The sequence below is a fragment of the Herpailurus yagouaroundi genome, unplaced genomic scaffold, assembly GCF_014898765.1.
Source record: "Herpailurus yagouaroundi ecotype Mexico unplaced genomic scaffold, PumYag 29, whole genome shotgun sequence".
Taxonomy (NCBI): Eukaryota; Metazoa; Chordata; class Mammalia; order Carnivora; family Felidae; genus Herpailurus; species Herpailurus yagouaroundi.
In genome coordinates this window covers 68,800,224-68,821,867 of record NW_024412377.1, presented here as the reverse complement: position 1 = coordinate 68,821,867, position 21,644 = coordinate 68,800,224, and the positions used below count along the sequence as shown (strand labels likewise).

General features: G+C 34.6%; 1 protein-coding gene across 1 annotated transcript in view; it reads left to right on the top strand.

The window, feature by feature from the left end:
* Window positions 1-21,644, top strand: part of WDR36 (WD repeat domain 36) — a 44,030-nt gene that overhangs the window by 12,028 nt on the left and 10,358 nt on the right. Inside the window, exons 6-17 of the mRNA XM_040446915.1 lie at window positions 296-350; window positions 1,742-1,874; window positions 2,157-2,332; window positions 2,642-2,762; window positions 3,240-3,305; window positions 4,589-4,675; window positions 5,971-6,116; window positions 10,389-10,503; window positions 10,989-11,154; window positions 11,394-11,502; window positions 13,688-13,767; window positions 19,804-19,911. Of these exons, the coding sequence (XP_040302849.1) occupies window positions 296-350; window positions 1,742-1,874; window positions 2,157-2,332; window positions 2,642-2,762; window positions 3,240-3,305; window positions 4,589-4,675; window positions 5,971-6,116; window positions 10,389-10,503; window positions 10,989-11,154; window positions 11,394-11,502; window positions 13,688-13,767; window positions 19,804-19,911 (1,362 nt within the window). The remainder of the gene's footprint in view (window positions 1-295; window positions 351-1,741; window positions 1,875-2,156; window positions 2,333-2,641; window positions 2,763-3,239; window positions 3,306-4,588; window positions 4,676-5,970; window positions 6,117-10,388; window positions 10,504-10,988; window positions 11,155-11,393; window positions 11,503-13,687; window positions 13,768-19,803; window positions 19,912-21,644) is intronic.

Here is a 21,644-nt window from a genome sequence, read left to right as displayed (position 1 = left end):
GCATGGGGCATAGGATCTGGAGTTGGTCTGTCTGGGCTCTATGAATTATTAGCCATAGAACCTTAGCTTAATTGTTTCACATAATTAAGTTTCTTATTTTCTTATCTGGATAATGGTGATAATATCTACCTCATGGAATCATTTTGAGTATTAAATAAGTTAATATATATATACTTAGAATACTGTGGGTCAGAGAAACAACTTAAATATGACCCATTATTATTTTGCTTTTTAATACATAGTCGATTTTGTTTCTCTAAAAAATAAAAACTTTCAACTACTTTTCTTCCTGTAGTAAGCTTCTGTATACGTTTCTGGGATGGAAAATTGGAGTCACAGCTCTTCAGCAGGTTAGTATTTTTTTGTTAAGTCAGAGAAGAAATGAAGTTAGTAGTGTGATCTTTCAGTTTTAGGGGTCAACCATATTTTTTAGACCTAAAGACAAAAATAATATACAGAGTAGTTTATTTTTATAAATATTGCCCTAAAAAGTAGTGTTTTGGAAATGTCATTGAAAACAATAATGCCTTTGCCTATAAACATTTATGGAAATCTTTTTACCTGGAATTAGGCTCTAAACCTATAGTTGCTATGGAACAATGTTTACCAATCATTTTGTAAGTGTGTAGTCCAGTGCCTTGTGCAGAGTGGAGATGGTGGAGGTGAGTTAGTTGTTCAGTAAAGCAAGGGAGATTGTAGGTCATGCAGAGAAATTTGTTCTAATTTTGAAGGTTGTAGCTTGGAATAATTGGGACCCGAATCCTAACATTTTTAATTGCACTTTTCCATAAATAACTGCTTTTGTTTTCATGAGACTGCGGAACATGTATGAATGATGTAGGTCTGCAGAGAATCTTACATTGGACATGTATACTGCCAGTATATCCTTGTCCTTCTGAATAGCTCTTGCTTATACCTGCCCAACTTCTATTCATTCTTTCATTCTCTCTCAGTACCATCAACCTTGCTGTGCTTTTGCCTACCCATAAGACCCCAGAGGTATCAGAGGATTAGGTCCCTTGAGGGCAAGGAATCATACTTGTTTTAATATCCCCAGGGTCTCATGCATCATGGTCACATGATGGTAGATTAATAAAATGGTTAGCGTGATTCTATTCTGTAATGGTATTGAACATTGATCTTCTGTGCTAAAATAGAGAAACTTATTATAGAGCCTGTATATAAGACCATTGATAAAATGAAGATTCTATTCATAAAATACTAGAGCTGGGACAGACTAATCCTAAGACTTTTTTGCCTTTTAACATGTTTTATAGCTTTTTGTTTCCTTGGATAAAGAACTGTTCACTTCCTTTTTAGTTGGCCTTTTATGTTGCCAGGCATATGGCAAGCCTTTTTATGTTTTCTAAGAGCTGTATCTCTTTTGTTTCTTTCCAGTCACTGATCTGTAGTGATTTCATACATCAGATTCCTTTTCTTTTATGGCTGTTTTCTTACTGAGTCAGCTGTGTTTTAGGAATGAGGGGATTGATGGTGACTACCAGATTTGAAGCTGGGAAGTAACTTGAAAAAATCATTCCTAAATATTGCCATGTGAAATAGCAATCAAAGTATGCTAGAATGGTAATACTTACTAGGTTGTTTTTTGTTGTTGTTTTTTTTTTTTTGCCATCCTCAAGAAGATATTCTATTATTTCTTTTACATAATTAATGATGCATAATGTCAGGATTATTGAAGCTATTTTGATTAAGAATAAAAAGTGAGTAATTTAAATTTCAGGCACCAGCTGTGGATGTTGTTGCTGTTGGTCTTATGTCAGGTCAGGTTATCATTCACAACATTAAATTCGATGAAACATTAATGAAGTTTCGTCAAGACTGGGGACCTATTACTTCAATTTCATTTCGTACAGGTAACTTTTAACTTAATTATTAGTAAGAGTTAAGAATGTTTAAAATGTATACTTCGAAGCTTATAGAAATTTTCCAAGTGGATGTTTTCTTGCAAGTTAATGTATTTAATAGAAATAAGTGAAATACTGCATTACAAATAGCCATAGGAATATGGATAGATTATTGGTGCATAGTTTTTTCTAACCTTATATTTATGGATTAAAGGGATGGAGAGAAGAATTGTTACGTTTGGTTGTTTTATGGTGCATGTTTTTCTTAATGTATTTTATTTTTAATAACAGATGGTCATCCAATAATGGCAGCTGGAAGCCCATGTGGCCATATTGGACTCTGGGATCTAGAAGACAAAAAGTTAATCAATCAGATGAGAAATGCTCATTCTACAGCGATTGCCGGACTGACATTTCTCCATAGAGAGCCCCTTCTTGTCACAAATGGTGCCGACAATGCTCTGAGGGTATTATTATTGTTGTTATCATTTTCCTGGCTTTTACCCTTGGGGTTATTGCAAGCCTGTTTTAGTGTATCAGCCTAAAACCTAGAAGATGAAAGGAAAATGGGATACGGTAATGGTATAGATGAAACAAAAGTACAGCAGGTTACATGATTGCAGTGAAGTGAAAAAGAGTTACAGTTCATCTCTCCCCAGCCCCTTCTCCAGAGTCAGCACTACCCAGTGCCAGTTGATAGGTGTAGAAGATGATCTGACTGCTTACAAATCATTTAACACATTGTGAAAGAACCTTACCTTTTTATTTCTTGGCAGATATGGATATTTGATGGTCCTACAGGTGAAGGCCGGCTTTTGAGATTCAGAATGGGACATAGTGCTCCTCTTACCAAAATCAGATATTATGGACAAAATGGACAGCAAATTCTTAGTGCAAGTGAGTTTCTGCTTCATCCTATTAGTTTATCCCAGAAAGTATAGAGAGCAGGGTATTTAATAATTATTAGGTTTGGTATTGAATTTGCAGATTCAGATTTGAATTTGAGTGATTTGGAAATCTGAGTAAATGAGGAGATTCTTTTTGAAAACTTTAGGAAGTACTGTAGATACTATCTTCATTTAGAATGTTATTTTATTTACTGATCTTCACAGACAGGTGGCTGGATTCTGAAACTGTGGCCCTTGCCAAGTCTCATAATCTGCTGAAAATTATTAGTAACTCATATTATCCTTGGTTCTTACTAAATGGCATTCTTTGTACAGGTGAATATTATAATGAAGTAGTTGCAATTTAGCTCTCCTTTTAAAGTATCCCAAACTGTAACTTCAAGTTTTAAGAATCATTAAGATCTGTCATTCAAATGATCCATTGTTTTGATGAAGTTTGATAGGTATTTTCTACATATATCAACAGGTCAAGATGGAACTCTTCAATCATTTTCCACAATACATGAAAAATTTAACAAGAGTTTGGGACATGGTAGGTCATTTGCAAGACGAAAAAAAAAGCTACTGGTCACAAAAGAAACGTTTCAAGATACTGTGAGACAACCAGATGAGGTTTCATTGATAAATTTCCTTTTTTCTTGGATAAAATTAAAAAAACCCTGTATGGAAGAGTAATAGATTTTTAACATCAGTGTTGCTGTAGAAGTGGTTGAGGTGCTGCTATAAGGTTATTGAAAAGAATTAGACAGCTTGGGTGGTAAAAACATACTGCTGCCACCCAAAAGACATCAATGACTTATCTTGAGCCATGTGTAGAGTGCAGGATTTTAAACATGGAAGGGACAGTAGAGAAGGCATCGAAGTAAGCAGTGTCCCATCTTTTATTCTGTATCTTTTTATTCTGTATCTTTTCCCATAGTTTCCAGCATTTGAAAGATTTTATAAATAAAAAAAAATGTTTTTCAGTTTTATTCATAATTACTCCTCTTTTTAGCTACTGTCCTGGCTATTCATGTTTGTATATACTTCCAGATGAGTTACAAGACCTTTTTTTTTAAGGATCATTCTTTAATCAGCATTCAAAGTAATACTTCTAGAAATTAAATTGGAGAGATTTGATATCTTTAAGAATCTTCACATCTAGGGATATGATATATCCTCATTCAGGTTACTTTTTATTTTCCTTAGTGCTTTAATGAAGTTTTTGTTTGTTTGTTTATTTGTTTTTTAGTTTTCCTCCTGTTGGTCTTCCATATTTGAGATTATTCAGTGGTATCTTATGTATTTTTTTATAATATGCTAATATTTTTTTTTTGCTAGTGTTATAGATGTAATCTTTGTTCATCATATTTCTATCTGCAATATTTAGTATTTAGTAATTACTATATAAGAATATGTAATATGTTATAATTACCAAGTAATAATTATAGTGATCTTAAATATTACTGCATTGTAGAACTCACTTTTTTTTATTGGTTCTGTATTTTGTCCAATAAAATGATTATTCTAATTATTATTTGGTTGTTTCTCTTGATTGACATGACTATATTACCATCGTATCATCTGTAAAAAATGATTTTTTAACCTTTTTTTCAATTATTTATATCTCATAGTTTATTTTCTTATCTAATTATATAGACTAAATTTCAAAAATGATTTAAGTAATAGTGGTTATAACATCATCTTTATTTGGTTCCTAACTTAAATAAGAGTATCTTGAGCTGTGTAGTTATATGACAAAGAATTGCTTCTCTTTTATGTTCATTTTTCATTAAGAAGTATCCATAGCTATGTTCTTCTCTCCCTCAACTCCAGGATTAATAAATAAGAAGAGAGTCAGACGTAAAGGACTTCAGAATGCCTTGTCAGTAAGGCTTCCACCCATCACAAAATTTGCAGCTGGTAGGTAACTTAACACTGTATTCCAAGAAGTTCTGTTTTTCTATTTTTCCTACTATTTTTAAGTTTTCTTCATTTTAAAGAATGTTTTTGCAGGCATTAATAAGCATTTGGAAGTACCCCAAGTGCCTACTAATCTAATGTGAAGACTGAAAAAGAATTATTTATAATTTGCAGTTATCTTTTAATTTCAGGTTTTGGTCTTCTCTGTAAGACCTATTAATAAACAGTATTTGGTATCTCATTTTGTAGCCCTTTTTATTCTATTATATGTCTGGTGTAATGAAAGTCACTACTATAAAAAGGTAAGAACAAAGAACATAAAGTTCTATTGTAATCAAAATCAGAATACACTGAGGTCCTTATATGCTACATTATTAGAGTGGTGTTTCATTCAAAGAATTGAATTGTTGATTGTTGAGTGAAAACTACCATAGAAATAAGGCACCATTTCCATTTTGAGGTTCTTATATCAACCTGATGATGGTTTCTTTCCTTTTTTTTTTTTTTTTTAAACTTTTATTTTGACCACCCTGCTTTCCATTTTTTATCTTAGAACCTGAGTGATCTCAGACATCTGAATCATGTTACTCACCTGCTTAAAAATCTTTCAGAGGCCCCTTACTGCCTGTAGGATGTAATCTCCTCTTATGAACACAGCTTTCACGACTTTGTGATATGGCCCCAGTTGCCTTGTCTGCTTCCCATCCTTCTCAGGAAATGCATCACTTACTTATTTTTGTTCAAGTTACTCTTGAACCTATTTGTGTCCTTGCCCCCAATTAATTGATGTTTGTTTTATTGCTTCTTTCAGGGAGCCATTTATTACTGTCCTCAAGTCTCTTTGTAAACTCTTGCTGAGTGCTTTTATAAGACACTATCATTATTTATTATAATTTCTTCTAATCAGAATTGCTTTTTTTAAAAATTTTTTTAAGTTTATTATTTATTTTTGAGAGATAAAGAGTGTGTGAGCAGGGGAGGAACAGAGATGGAGAGAGGGAGAGAGAATCCCAAGCAGACTCCTCACTGTCAGTGCAGAGCCCAACACAGGGCTTGAACTCATGAACCATGAGATCGTGACCTGAGCCGAAATGAAGCTCAACCAGTGAGCCACCCAGGTGCCCACAGAATTTCTTGTTAGATTAGAAGCTCATTGCTATCCGAAATTACCTGTACACCATCAGTCCCTAGTGCCTAATGATAACATAGAATATTATAATCTTAATAAGTAATAGGTAAATGAATGAGTGAGGGAATGAAAAATAATTTGATTTATGATTTTCATTATATTTTAGAGGAGGCTCGTGAAAGTGACTGGGATAGTATCATTGCTTGCCATCAAGGTAAACTGTCTTGTTCAACTTGGAACTATCAGAGATCTACCATAGGCGCTTACTTTCTCAAGCCAAAAGAGCTGAAGACAGATGACATAACCGCAACAGTAAGTGAGCTTGAGCTTGTTGATAAGAGCATTTTCTCCTGTAAAATTGTCCTGCGGCAATCTTGTTATACTCAAGTTTATTAATGATCATATGGGTTGAAACAGCAGTTTAACATTTTAAAATTATTTTCTAATAGTGTTAGGTTTTCCAACTGTAGAGAATTATTTTAGGTTTAAGTTAAGTTTTGCTTAATTAGATGTATATTAGTTGCTTTAGTTTTCTAATTAAGTAGGATTACTCAGAATACCCTCTGAAGATGAATTCAGCATTTATCAATGAACTTTCTTACCTTAATTATGTTGAGTATACAGAACTATATTTAATGAATGTGAATCTTAAGGGTTTTTTTCTTTCTTGATTTCTTCTGATATAGGAGTAAGATTTAGCTAACTCTTTAATGACTTATAGGTATAGAAGTTATTTAAAGCCTTTATTTTCTTATATTTGTCTCTTGAGAAGTGCCTTATAGAGAAATTCTTATTGAGTTCTAAGCCTTTCTTAAATATACCTTTCATTTTTAATGTATTTTTTTTTTACTTTATTTTTGAGAGAGAGGCAGAGAGAGAGAAGGAGAGAGAATCCTAAGCAGGCTCCACACTCTTGGCACAGAGACCAATGCCAGGCTCAAACTCACAAACTGTGAGATCATGACCTGAGCCGAAACCAAGAGTTGGACGCTTAACCAACTGAGCCACCCTGGTGCCCCTTAAATACAGCTTTTAAATTCCAGTGTTTACTTAAGAGTTTACTCCTCTTTAGAAATTTTGTTTCTGTTTGCTTTTGTTAATATGTTAATCCACTTCTGTTGCATCAGATTTTCAGATATAAAGAAGCATTGTTATATTCTGGTTTGCAGAGTTGTTGCTTCTTCTTTTTTGGATTTTGTTGTTGTTTTACTGAGAGAGAGAAAGCACACATCTGTGTGGGGAAGGGCAAAGGAGAGACAGAGAATCTTACACGGGCTCTGTGCCCAGTACAGGGCCTGACGCAGGGCTCAATCTTAGGACCGTGAAATCATGACCTGAGCCAAAATCAAAAGTTGGACATTTAATCGACTGAGTCACCCAGGTGCCCTCCTTCTACTTTGTAAGAACAGTTTTATTAATATATTTTATAAACCATAAAATTCTCTTTTAAAGTGTACAGTCAAGTGATTTTTGGTATATTCATAGGATTGGGAAATCATCACTAAAATCTAATCAGTCTAATTTTAGAATATTCTTATCAACTCAAAAAGAAACCCTGTTCTCTCACTTCTCTCCCTTCTCCCTAACCTAGGTAACCACAATCTGCTTTTTATTTCTATAGATTTTCCTATTCTGGGCATTTAATGTAAATGGAATCGTACAAGATATAGTCTTTCTCATTGGCTTTTCCATCACTTAGCATAATGTTTTCAAAGTTTATTCATGTTATAGCATTTATAACATACTTGTTTTATTGTGGACACTACTACATTTGTGTAGAAACCACATTTTATTTAGCCATTGATTAGTTGATGCTATTTATGTTGTTTCTACTTCTTGACTCTTATAAATAATGCTAACATTAGTGCATTGTAGCAGGATTTTCACAAAAGAAGTCGTGACTCCCAGGCTTTTCTTTCCAGGAAGTAACTTTATTTGTGCCAGCATGGCTCAGTTGGGTTTGTACCCAAAGAACTGAGCCCCAAACTTCACGTGGCATAGTTTTGTACATTTTCTATTTCTTTGTCTACCATATATGGTAACACAGAAACATGCAGTCTGATTAAGTGGTCTCATGTTACAAGGTCATGAGGGATGTTGTTATCATGTACGGGTAGAGCCAGGTTGCCTTGAGGTTTTTTGTTGTTTTGTTTTGTTTTGTTTTGTTTTCACATTCTTAGGGAGGGGACCCTACCACACATAAGTTTTTCTGTGAACATATGTTTTTGTTTCTCTGCATTTATACCTAGGACTGGAATCATTAGGTCATAATGCAACTCTGTTTAACATTTGTGGGGAACTGCCAACCTGTTTTCCAAAGTGGCTGCACCTTTTTATTACTCCCATTAGCAATGTATAAGTGTTTTGATGTCTATACATTTTAATGAACACTTGTGATTGCTCTTTTGATTATTGCCATCCTTGTTGGTATATACTAGTATCTCATTGTGATTTGTGTTTCGGACTCAGTGTTGAGCCTCTTTACATGTGTTTACTGATTGTATGTCTTCTTTGGAGAAATGTCTTTTCAATTCTGTGCCCATTAAAGGGGTTGTCTTTTTATATTGAGTTGTATTAGCTGTTTGTGTATTCTGGATCTAAATCCCTTATCAGATATGCAGTGTTTTTTCCCCTTTCTGTGGGCTGTCATTTCATTTTCTTGTTGATAATCATTTTCAGTATAAGAGTTTTTATTTTGATTAAGTCCAACCTATCTTTTCTTTCTTTCTTTTTTTTTTTTTTTTTTTGCTGATGGTTGTTGGAAAATTGTTGCCTAACCGAGGGCCATGAAGATTTACTCCTGTGATTTGTGCTAAGGAGTTTCATAGTTTTAGCTATTACATTTAAGCCTATAATCCTTTCGGAGTTAATTTATGTGTATGATGTATGTAGGGGTCCAAGTTAATTCTGTTACATATGAATATCTAGTTGTCTCAGCATCACTATTCAAAAGACTGTTCTTTCTCCCATTGAATAGTCTTGGCGTGCTTGCCAAAAATAAATTTGACATGAATATGAGGCTTTATTTCCAGATTCTCAGTTCTATTCCATTGTTTTATATGTCTGTCTTTATGCCAGAACCACACTGTCTTGACTATGGTACCTTTGTGTTAAGTTTTAAAATCAGAAAAATTGAATCCTCCAAGTTCTTTTTTCAAGATTGTTTTGGCTGTTCTAATCTCTTGCATGTCCATGTGAATTTTAGGATCTGCTTGTCAATTTCTGCAAAGAAAGCAGCTAGGATTTTGGTAGGGGTTTTGTTGATACCGTAAATCAGTTTGAGGAGTGTTACCATATTAATATTACTTCTGATCCATGAACATGGGATGTCTTTCCATTTATTTAGATCCTTAATTTCTGTCAGCAGTATTTTGTGGTTGTCTGTGTACAAGTCTCATACTTCTTTCGTTTTCTGGTATCTTATTGTTTTTAATGCTATTATGGAGTTCTTTCTTAATTTTGTTTTGGATTGTTTATTGCTAGCGTGTTGAAATATAATTAATTTTTGTGTACTGATCTATCATGTAACCTTGATGAACTTATCTGTTCTGTTTTTTAGTGAATACCTGTTTTTAACTTATTGAAAGTATAATTACATAGTTGATTCTCTTTTGTACAAGGCATTTTGAAAGTATGTATGCTCTATTCTCCATAGTACAAAAATCCAGTTTTAAGCTTTTATACTGTTTTGTAAACCATAGAGATTTTATCTTAAGCCCCTTAAGTTTACCTGCACAGTTTTGAGTAGCTGTTGTACTAGTAGTGGTAACGATAATTACAGCTAACATTTTTTGTGTGCTTACTTTCTTCTAGGCTCTGTGCCTAACATGCATTATTTTTTTTTGAGAGAGAAAAAGCATGTGTGCATATGCACGCACATGAGGGGAGGAGGGGCAGAATGGGGGTGGGGAGAGAGAGAGAATCTTAAGCAGACTCTATGCACAGTGTGGAGCCTGACATGGGGCTTAGTCTCACGATAATGAGATCATGACCTGAGCCAAAATCAAGAGTCAGATGCTTAACTGACTGAACCACTCAGGTGCCCCTAACAGGCATTATTTTATATTATTCTTGCAACAATCCTATGATGTTTTCTGTTGTTAGCCTCTTTTTATAGACAATAAAGTTGAAGCTTAATATAATAATGATGACCATCCTAATGATATGTTTTCAGTTTTATATCTGCTGTAGAAGCAATTACATAAGGTAAGGTAAAGAAATTAGGCGGTGGAATACTTTGACTTTAGCAGTATTGTGAATAAATTAAAATTGGAAGCCAGCTGAAATACAATTCTTCTGACTTTGTAAATTTCAATTGAGTTAACTTTGGTTATGTTTTATTTTCTTGGATAATAATTTCTGTATACTTCTTAGAGAATGGACGTAGAATCAAGCAGTTATTTCTTATACACCCAAGTACAATGACATTATCTTTACGAAAATTAATGAGGCAATTCATTTAGAATGCTTCTTTTTTTTTAATGAGGTAATTAGTAGGTGAAAAGACATTTGGAAACCATAAAGTACAGTAAAAATATTAGTTATTTTTTGTATAATTTGTGTTAAAATTTTTTTTTTCCAAAGGCAGTAGATATAACTTCTTGTGGAAACTTTGCTGTAATTGGTCTGTCATCAGGAACTGTAGATGTATATAATATGCAGTCTGGTATTCATCGAGGAAGTTTTGGCGAGGATCAAGGTAATGAATTTTTTCCCTTTTTTTATTAAAAAAAATAATAATATACAAGGCTAATAACTAACTGTCTCTGGCATTTATTAAATTCTTGAGTGCCAGGCATTTTGGTAAGGTTGTAGATGGGTTATCATCAACCCTATCTAGCAGTTACTGCCATTACACCTACTATAAACACCATGTTGAAATACTTAAATAGAATGAAGTTATTGATAGATTAGAGGAAAGTAGATATTATACAAATTAAAATTTGCGTTTTCTTCCCCTTTCATTAAGCAGAAAATCTTAAGCTTTCTGGCATCAACCGGATTGATATTGTTTTAATTACAGCAATATAATAATCTTCTGAAATCCAGATTAATTTTAAGATTTTAAGGGAGCTAAATAGAGGGAACTTAGAAATTTAAATGAAGGAATCACTCTTTGTGTAGTGTTTAGAGAGGCAGTGCCATTTTCTTAATGTCTTTTTCCTTTTAACATATGTTTTAAAGCTCATAAAGGATCTGTTAGAGGTGTTGCAGTGGATGGCTTAAACCAGTTGACAATTACAACTGGTAGTGAAGGATTACTCAAGTTCTGGAACTTTAAAAACAAAATTTTAATACACTCTATGAGTCTTGATTCGTCTCCGAATACGATGCTGCTACATAGAGACAGGTAAAGATTTCCTTTAATGATTATGGATTTTATTTTTGATGTTTTTGGTAAAAGTCATAATGTAAGTACATAATTTATCAGGTGGGAAAATTATACATTTAATGTAAAGGAACAGAATTTTGTTTAATTTCCCCACAGGTGTGCTTGATTATTAAAAAAAAAAATTAAAATGACTATGAGATTTTAATGTGAAAGGTTTGTTGGTTTGTTTATTAAAACTGGTGTGTTTATCTTACTAGTGGCATTCTGGGACTTGCCTTGGATGACTTCTCCATTAGTGTTCTGGATATTGAAACTAGGAAGATTGTCAGAGAGTTTTCTGGACACCATGGCCAAATAAATGACCTGGTAAAACGAACATTTGATGTTTAAATAGAACTTGACTAATTTCTGTTTCTGTTTAGGTTAAAATATATTAAAACTATTGCCCTTTAATAGAATTAAAGTTTTCATATGGGATATTCAAAATAATTTGGAAATTAATTTTCAAAGAATACAGTTTTAAAGAAAATTTAGAATATAAAGAAGTTAATGTCGTCAGATTGAAGTATAAATAAATCTCAGAGTTCATCTTTTTCTCCTAAACTCTAAACAACGCTAAAATATCCTTTGGAGAATAAATGATCAATTGAAACATAAGTATTTAGTATTAAACTAGGTTGAGAGAATTCATTTCTTATTTTCTGAATGCATAACAAATGAATAGTAGGGGACCTTGAATATCTGGTATCTGGTTTATTCTAGCTTAGTGTTATTTCTAGAGTTTAGATTTCTTAACTCTAAAAGAGTTTAATCAATAAAAATGTGTTTTGGCTTACTATTACATTTTTATAGTGGGATATAAGATACAAAAAGTACTCTAGTCTGAAAAATATATATTGAGGCTATATTAAGTTTATATATTGTTATTTTTCATCACTCACATCTTGATTCACTTGAAAACAGGAAAAAATTAAAATCTGGGCTATTTAGTGGCAATTCTAACATCTATATTTATCCATTCTTGTACCAAAAATCAGCAGTTTATCCATTCCCTTAAAAATATAGGGGAAAAAGCCAGGAAATTGTGTTGTTGTGCAGATAGGAAATTGGCAACATAATTTGTTGTGTTATCATCTGTAGAAATGAGGGCAGGAGTGGAGTGATTTTGATGAAATTTTTTGATGCATTTTTAAAACCAGTCGGTGCCAGCTTGCCCTTTCTTTCTTTCCTTTTCAAACCTTATTTTGAACTTGTATGTCTGGAATTTCTCCTACTCAGCAATAAATTATTCCTGTTCATTTAAATCTGTGAGCATATAACACAGATTACCTATCAGAGTCATTTTCCCTGTCCTTAATGTACATGATTCTGTAAATTAAACTCACTGTACCTTAAGGTTTGAGCTTCTGCTGTATCACTACAACCCAATGAACAGATTGGAGTCCACTTATCCCAGTATCATCTGTTAATATGGATGGTGATAATCCCTGTGGTGTGTTTAAACTCCTGGATGAATAATCTACCATTATAAACATTAAAGTTATTTTTGGGGGGGGGGTCTTCTTTCATATATGGCCTGATCTAAGCCTCACAACACTTATGTGCTACAGGAAAATGAGAGCTATTTATCCATTTATATCAACAGAAAAGATATAGCTTCTTTAAGGTGGCATAAGTAGTTTATTATTTACTTTTATTTTGCAATTCTAATTACTGTGGTGTTAAATTACATTTTGGAATTAAAACATTATAAAAGGATCTTTAACTGAAGCGACAAATAGAAGTTCTTGTGTAGTAACTTTAACATATTAAGGGAATTTGCATTCCTTTTTTTTTTAATGTTTGTTTATTTGTGAGAGAGACACAGTGTGAGCAGGGGAGGAGCAGAGAGAGACGGAGACAGAATCTGAAGCAGCCTCCAGGCTCTGAGCTGTCAGCACAGAACCCAGTGCAGGGCTCAAACACATAATCTGTATGATCATGACCTGAGCCGAAGTCAGACGCCCAACCGATGCCCAACCGACTGAGCCACCCAGGCGCCCCAGGGCATTTGCATTCTTGTTTTCAAAATCATTTTGGACTCTAAGAAAGCCAGTCTAATATATAGATTTTTTAGTGAAATATAGGTTTTGTTTCTTTCACAGAACTTTATAACTGAAATTAGGCTAACAAAATATTTCATTGAATGTTCTCAGAATAGCTAGCAGTTTTATCCTGAAAATGTTTGTAGTCATTTGTTAACTGTCTATAAATGTAGGTGGTTATGTAGTAAAAATTGAAAATTGGATGATACTGTTAATTTTTAAAACTTTTTATGATACATGTAAAAACCTAATTTTTATTTATATCCAAACAGTGGCATATAAGAAATGAATTTTTTTCTATAAAATGCAGCAGTTTAGATTTTACTCAGACTTATTTTTTTATGAAGCCTGCATCTTGTTTTCATTTCTTGGCATTCTTTAAGCTGTTAAATATACAGGCACAAATATACATACATAAATGCACACACGCATTATATGTGTATTCTTGTTTTTCTTTTAATTTGAAGGCTTTCAGTCCTGATGGTCGTTGGTTAATAAGTGCTTCAATGGATTGCTCTGTTAGAACTTGGGACCTTCCATCTGGGTGGTGAGTTTATTTTTAAACCCCTAACCTCTGTCAGAAGATTTCTCAGTCATCGTCTTTATGTGTAACTTTTACCTATAGTTAATGGTTTGTGTGCCTTTTAAATGTGAATATATTTTGGGGATTTTTCTAACCTTACTGTTAGATCAAAAACCTGTTTTTTGGGAAGGAGTAGTGCCATAAAAGGTAATAGTGAGGAAAATGTAATCTCTCTTAGGTTTTCTGTACTTGCAAAATTGAGACATAGAAAGTGAGTTGAATAAACTTTTTTTTTTTTTTTTAACGTTTATTTATTTTTGAGACAGAGAGAGACAGAGCATGAACAGGGGAGGATCAGAGAGAGAGGGAGACACAGAATCCGAAACAGGCTCCAGGCTCTGAGCGGTCAGCACAGAGCCCGACGCGGGGCTCGAACTCACGGACCGTGAGATCATGACCTGAGCCGAAGTCGGACACTTAACCGACTGAGCCACCCAGGCGCCCCAAGTTGAATAAACTTTAAGAAAGTTCATTTGACCTTTTTGATACTTGAAAATAGAGTTCAGACTTTAGGACTGGAAACTCATATTTAGTGTCTTGTTGTTGTTGTTATTGTGTTTAGTTAAAAGGTCCAAAACCCAACTTTACTTTTATATACTATGTATTTTCTGTGTCTGACATAATTCTTGTTTTAGATAATGTGTTTCTTAGAATTTGGGTAAAACCTAGCAGCATGCAGATGCAGAAATCCGTTTCGTTTCGTAGATAGAAACTTGTTACAAAAACAGCACTTAAATTGAAAATTTACCTACTTCTGTTAAATAATTTGAACATTGGAGACCTACAGAGTGAGAGCAAGGGAACTAGCTTTGTTGTTAAAAATTATGTAGGAATAGATACGATTTAAAATCATATCACTTAACAGAATTGCTTAGAGTATGAAAGTAGTGATGGAAACAATGAAGTATCTATTTTAACAGGAACATACTATAAGGTGGGGAAAAATGGGAAGGAAGATGGCACTTTTTAAACCTCTGAAAAATTCCTAAATTAAGCTCTGTCCAATTGTACTTCCTCTTTTCTCAGGAATTGATAAGTTTATACCTGAAAGCAGTTTGACCTTTAGAAAGGAAAAACCCTGATAGACTCATTTCCCTTTAAGGTTGGTATAGGAATGAGGCACAGCTGTCCATCCAGCATATGCACCAGATTTGGAACATGCACAGCAAGAGTGTCTAAGGGGTCCAGCTCTAATAACTAGGAACCTTCTCTATAGGTGTGTCTCTCTTTCACTCAAAATATAGTGAAACAAAATCTAATTAGTTGGCTGTGTCTTGTAGCTTTTAAAAGTTCACTTAAAGTTTGTACTTCCTTAATTTTTAAAAACTCCTTTTTGGTTGTGCTCTTCAGACTTTCACAATCTTCCAAAAATTAACAATATAATTAAATTTGCCTTACAGTAGGAAAGTTGTACAAGGTATACACCTTTTTAGTTTCAGTTCACATTAGATGGGAGAGATGGGTTAATGTTGAATAGTACTAAACTGGCAAAATATTTTTTAAAAGTGGTAAAGGGCACCTGGGTGGCTCAGTCGGTTAAGCAACTGGCTCTTGATTTCAGCTCAGGTCATGGTCTCACGGTTTGTGGGTTCGAGCCCCACATCAGGCTCCATGCTGACAATGCAGATCCTGCTTGTCCTCTTGATCCTCTTGATCCTCTCTTTCCCTTTCTCTCTGCCCCTCCCCCACTCTCTCTCTCACTTTCAGAATAAATAAATTAAAAAAATAAAAGGGTAAACACGGGGTGCCTGGGCAGCTCAGTCAGTTAAGCTTCTGACTTTGGCTCAGGTCATGATCTCGGAGCTTGTGAGTTCAAGCCCTGCTTTGGGCTCTGTGCTGATGGTTCAGAGCCTGGAGATTGCTTCGCATTCTGTGTCTTCCTCTTGCTCTGCCCCTCCCTCACTGACGCTCTGTCTCTTTCTCTCTCTCAAAAATAAACAAACAAACAATAAATAAATAGTGATAAACTTATGTTTGGAATGTAAGAATTAGGTTCTTAAACCAGCATTCAAAGCTACCAGTCTTTGACTCAACGTTTACCCTTTTTGCTAAATTTCTTATTTCAGTAAAAAGTTGAATGGATTTAAATCTGACCAGTTTTCAACTCCGATACCTTATTTTTAGATGAACCGTGAGACATATTAAGTGAATACAGAGGGAAGCTGGGAGAAACAAACGGGCAAGAAATGAGTCAGTCATGTAAGGATTATTAAAAGAAAATCTAATAATTTCTACCCTGATTGGACCAAAGTATATTTTAATAAAGAAAACCATAAATACTTACTTGGTTCAGCTATGAGGCACAGTGAATGAGAAAGCTTGAAAAGCAATGTCAAACAGCTGCTGCTGCCTGATTGCAGCTAAGCTGACTTTCATATGTGCTTGTATTTCCATCTTCCTTCATATCCTAATAGCTGTAGGTACTGCTGTTATTAGTCCCATTTTACAAATGAGGAAATGGAGGCCCAGAGAGAAGTCATTTACCCAAGGTTGCATAGTTTGTAAGTGACATTTTGCTGTAATAAACACAGAAGAAAGAAACAGATTTCCCAATAATTGTGATATCAACTTTGCTTAGTTGCGTCATGCTCTGGGGATGAATTGATTTTGTAGAGATAATAAGGAAGTGAGGATCAGTATTTCATTTTACAACCCTAGGTAACTTTTGGATATTCCTAGTTCTTTGCTCAACAAGCAGTTTCATCATTTACACAACATGTTAAATATTTAAAAAAAAATTTTTTTAAACGTTTATTTATTTTTGGGACAGAGAGAGACAGAGCATGAACGGGGGAGGGGCAGAGAGAGAGGGAGACACAGAATCAGAAACAGGCTCCAGGCTCTGAGCCATCAGCCCAGAGCCCGACGCGGGGCTCGAACTCACGGACCGCGAGATCGTGACCTGGCTGAAGTTGGACGCTTAACCGACTACGCCACCCAGGCGCCCCTAAATATTTAAACAATGAATTGACTTACGGTCTGAAAAGTGAAAGTATGAGCAAACCTTTGGGCGTGGGAACATACATGTGTATCCATCTGCAGTACCTATCTAAAGCAAATGGCGTACATTCTGAACTGTTTTCTGTAAAATGTTTTTAAAGTGCTGAAAATTTCCTTGTGTTTATAGGATTCTCAGAGAAGTAGAGTTGAAATTTTTTTCTCTGAAATTATGTGGCATCTACTACTTATTTCTGGTTGTTTTTCATCTATTAGAAATTCAGATTGAGCCCCTTTGGGGTGAGGAAAATATAAAAGTAAATAGTTAATAGAATTTTACATTTTGTTCTTTCTCACCCTCTGACCCCTGCTCTCTGTGGAGCATTACGTGAAAATAGTTGGAATACAACATTGTTTTGCATTTCTCACTGAGGCAAAAACCATCCCTTTTGTTTCTATTCTTTAAGATCCTTTTGTAAGGTAATTCTGTCCCTTTGGAGATTGAACAGTTAGATGCTGTCTGCATTTGCTCAGAATATAATCAGAAATTACTTACTGTTAACTTGTATATGCAAGTCTCTGTGCTTGAAAATCTGATCCCTTAAAGTTTTGTTAATGTTTGCTCAAAAAAAATTATAATATACCTGGGGCTTTTCATTTTGTGGGATTAGCAGAAGACAGTGTGGTAGTTAGGTCTGAGATTAAGCCTGTACACTTATGCTTTATGAACTAAGGTGGCAGTGTAAAATACACTGTGTATGTGGAAACCACCTTTCTTTAATTTGATGCTTTTACATAACGGAGAGCCAATCCACCCACACATAACAGCTGTGGAAGTCAAGTTGCACAGTGAATTCGACAAAATATAGTATCAAGTAACATAAATTTGCTCAAGCATTAGATTCTCTTTTTAACAGATTCAAAATGTGTTAGGAAGTTTCACTCCTCCTATAACTTTTAAAGAGCAAGTATTGATCAAGAAAGAAGAAATAGTAAGATCTGAAATTGTTGTGTTTAGGTTTAATCTTCATCTGTATGTGCTGAGATAATGTTTCCGTCTGGGTTGTTGGCATTAAGTGAATTACCATAAATAATTTGTCTCTGGTATATAATAAGTGTTTAGCAAACGTTTCCTTTCTCCCAGGTCCCCTTGATCGAAGAACAGCCATTTTTGTAAGCTTCCAAAGTAGGTTTAAACAGAAATCAGACAGGTTATTACTCATCCTTGTCCCCTGTAACTAAGAATTAAACAGCAGTCATTGTCCTGAGCACACTTCGTTGTGTGTTTGTCTTCATTGCTCCTAATTTTAGTTTTGTTTTCCTATCTTGCATTCATTATTTAAACTTTATATTTTCAATCACTCTGAGCAAATTAAGAAAGAGATTTTATCATGAAAAAGTCACTCAATGTCGCCAGTGGAGAGTCTTCATTTACATTTGAGCTGCTTAGAGTATGTTCCATGCATCACCAGTGTAGGCATCCTCTGGGTCTCTATATTGCTATCTAGCTGTTTATTGTATCTTTAGTTTCAGTAGTGGTTTTACTGAGTTGATAGTGATTAAGTGGGTGACAATCTTTGGCTCATTTGCTTTCTATCTTGAGCACATTTTTAAATCTTACTGGGCTTCATTTTTCTGATCTGTAGAGTAAGGACAGATCTGCCTTAGAGGGTTGTGAGGATTAAATTGAGTAGACTTAAGTGCTCAGAGTACTTTCTAACATGGAGCACTAAAAAAGTGTTAATTGCTATTATTTTTTAATTTGTTTTATTTAATGTGGATTTGAAACTTCAGTTATTTTGCTGTGCCTTCTCGTGGATAATGTATTGGCTTTAGTGAATAAAGTAGTATTTAAAACAGCCATGATTAAAACCAGTATGCTTCTCTTAAAGTATACAAAGTGTTCACACTCAGCCAGTGTAAGAAGCCTCCACTGCAAGATGCCAATGGGTTAGACCTTTCTGCTCCTTAGATCCCCTTGTGTCACTTCCTGCCACCACCATTATAGTTCAGCTCTTTGTTGCTTGGTTAGATGACTGCTACCATAATCTCACTATATACTTCCTGTTCACATATCTTCTACATTCTGATGGCACATTTTGTTATGAAAGTGAAGATTACACCAATATCTGCTCAAAAGCCTTTAGTGATTTTTCCTTTGATTAAAAGATAAAAAGCAAACTCAGATGTATGGTATTCAAGGTGCTGTACGCAGCCTTATGCTTATGCACTTGCTAATTTATCAAACCACTTCTCTCTTACACCCAATTGTATTTTGACCTCACTTTGACCTCCCCATTTCCCTCAGCCAGGAAATACTTTATCAATGGCATCCATTGAGATCCTATTCATTTGTAAGGCTCATCTCAGTCACTTTGTTCTCTGAGGATCCTGTTCTGTGTCTCCTGCCTATGTGTAATTGCTTCCTCTCCCTCCCCAACTTTTCAACTCCTCCAGCATTTTAAAGTTGTGAGACTGGGTTCCATAAGCTCTATAAGGCTTTGTGGTTATGCTCTGTAGACTGAATTTTCATGTTTTACGTATAGCATAGTTACCTATTAGAAAAATAGGTAGACTTGCACAAAAGTTATTCAGTTACTATTTCTTAATCTTATTCACAGCCATTTCATTATTTCCTTTCGTTGCTTAAGCCTTTTTAAAATTTCACTGAAATAACAAAAATACAGGAGAGTACTGGTAATAAGACTTATTTTAAATGTGTTACGTCTTCAGAATTTGTCCCCAAGTCAGTCTACCAAAGTGGCTTTCCAGAAAAAGAGAGCATTTCCTCTAGTATTTTCCCTGTTGTTGAAACTCTTTCTCTAGTTAATTGGTCTATTTAGGGTTCTAGGTCTTTCTCATTAAGAGAGATTATTTTCACATATTAACGTATTTGACAAAGCTCTTTGTTAGTGATGGCTTTCTTGTGTTGATTTGTAGAAATAAAACATGAATATTTTCTTCATCTTTCATACCTTGTTCTTTTAGCAAAAATATATTTTGCGAGTTATGTCCTTTTTTGGTATTTGTTAAAATACTTTAACATTCTAATTCATTTTATAGCCTTATAGACAGCTTTCTGTTGGATTCTGCTCCTCTCAATGTTACTATGTCCCCTACTGGAGACTTTCTGGCTACTTCCCACGTAGACCACCTTGGAATTTATCTTTGGTAAGTTCTTATATACATTTCTGTTCTGGGTAGGGAAGAGGATGATGATACTGTCAGAAAATCATAGTTGCTAATATTGCCATTTAAGTTTTTGTTTTTGTTTTTGTTTTAATTTATAAAATGGAAATTTCACATAAACAATTCACCATGAGTATATTTAACATCTACTTGATAATTTAGATAGCTTTGCTTCAGTGTGTATTCTAAACCACAGGACTGATTTTTAGTTATATTTGGTATTTATTTGCAGAAAGGATAAGTGAATTTTAAAATTTAAAAGGCCTGGTCTGGCCTTCCTGCCACAGCCCTATTACCACTTTAGCCAACTTCTCAACTCAGCGTACTTTATCTGCAAAATAAGGCATAAGTATGGGCAAAATGCTTTCTAAGATTCATTCTAGTTACATAACTCTTCATAACCATGAAATGGTATTTATGATGATCTTCCAACTCCATTATGATGAACATGTAAGAGTTCAAAATAAAGGTCCATCATTTGAGTCTAGAGAAGTTTTATCTGCTTCCTGAATTTAGTTGTATAATTCCTTTAACTCTTACTATTAAGGAAGAGAAAAAAATTGATCCCTTTTCTAATTATAAAATTTTGTAACTGGATTTTTAGGATATGAAAATAAATTCAATATATAATAGAAATAGACTCTGGCCACCTTAACATGCAAATTGGAATATCTCCTGGAATCTAAGAAGCTTGAATAATCAAGACAAGAAAATAGTAGAATACCTATTGGACCTCAGCAGGAGTATATAGTGTCACGCTTAATATAACTCAGAACCTGATACTCTCAATTATTATTATTATTTTTTATTATTTATTTTTGAGAGAGAGACAGAGGGGCAGAGAGAGAAGGAGACACAGAATCCAAAGCAGGCTTCAGGGTCCAAGCTGTCAACACAGAGCCCTATGCGAGGCCTGAACCCATGGACTGTGAGCTGAAGTCAGACACTTAACCAACTGAGCTACCCAGGTGCCCCTGATAGTCCCAATTATTATATTACATTCCAGATTTATAATGTATGGGGAAGAGAATCTGATTAGCCCTTTGGGGGAGGTATCTTGGATTAGTCATCCAAGGCTATGGTGCAGGGTCAAGTAGCAGAACCATGATCACTTTAGAGGACCGTTCTACAGAAGGGAAAGACCATGACTGTTACAGCATATTTGCTGTCTGACTTAACTGAGTCCATCTTTCCTTTAGTTATGATTTCCTGAAACGGAGGTGCCTGGGTGGCTCAGTCAGTTAAGAGTCCAACTTCAGCTCAGGTCATGCTCTCATGGTCCGTGACTTCGAACCCCGCATTGGGCTCTGTGCGGACAGCTAGGAGCCTGGAGCCTGCTTTGGATTCTGTGTCTCCCTTTCTCTCTCTCTGCCCCTCTCCCACTCATGCTCTGTCTCTCAAAAGAAATAAATGTTAACAAATTAAAAAAAAAAAAAAAGACTTTCTTAAAAAAAAAAAATGATTTCCCTAAATGAAGGTTGCCATTTGTCAAAACAATTTAAATGTTTGGAGGTTATGTTATCTTATGCAAGTATTCATTACTGATCTCTCAAATACTTTTCGTACTATATTAAAATAAAGACTCCATGGGGTGGCTCAGTCAGTTGAGTGTCTGACTCTTGATTTCAGCTCAGATCGTGATCTCATGGTTTATGGGATCAAGCCCTGCACCACTCTGTGCTATCAGCACAGAGCCTGTTTGGGATTCTCTTTCT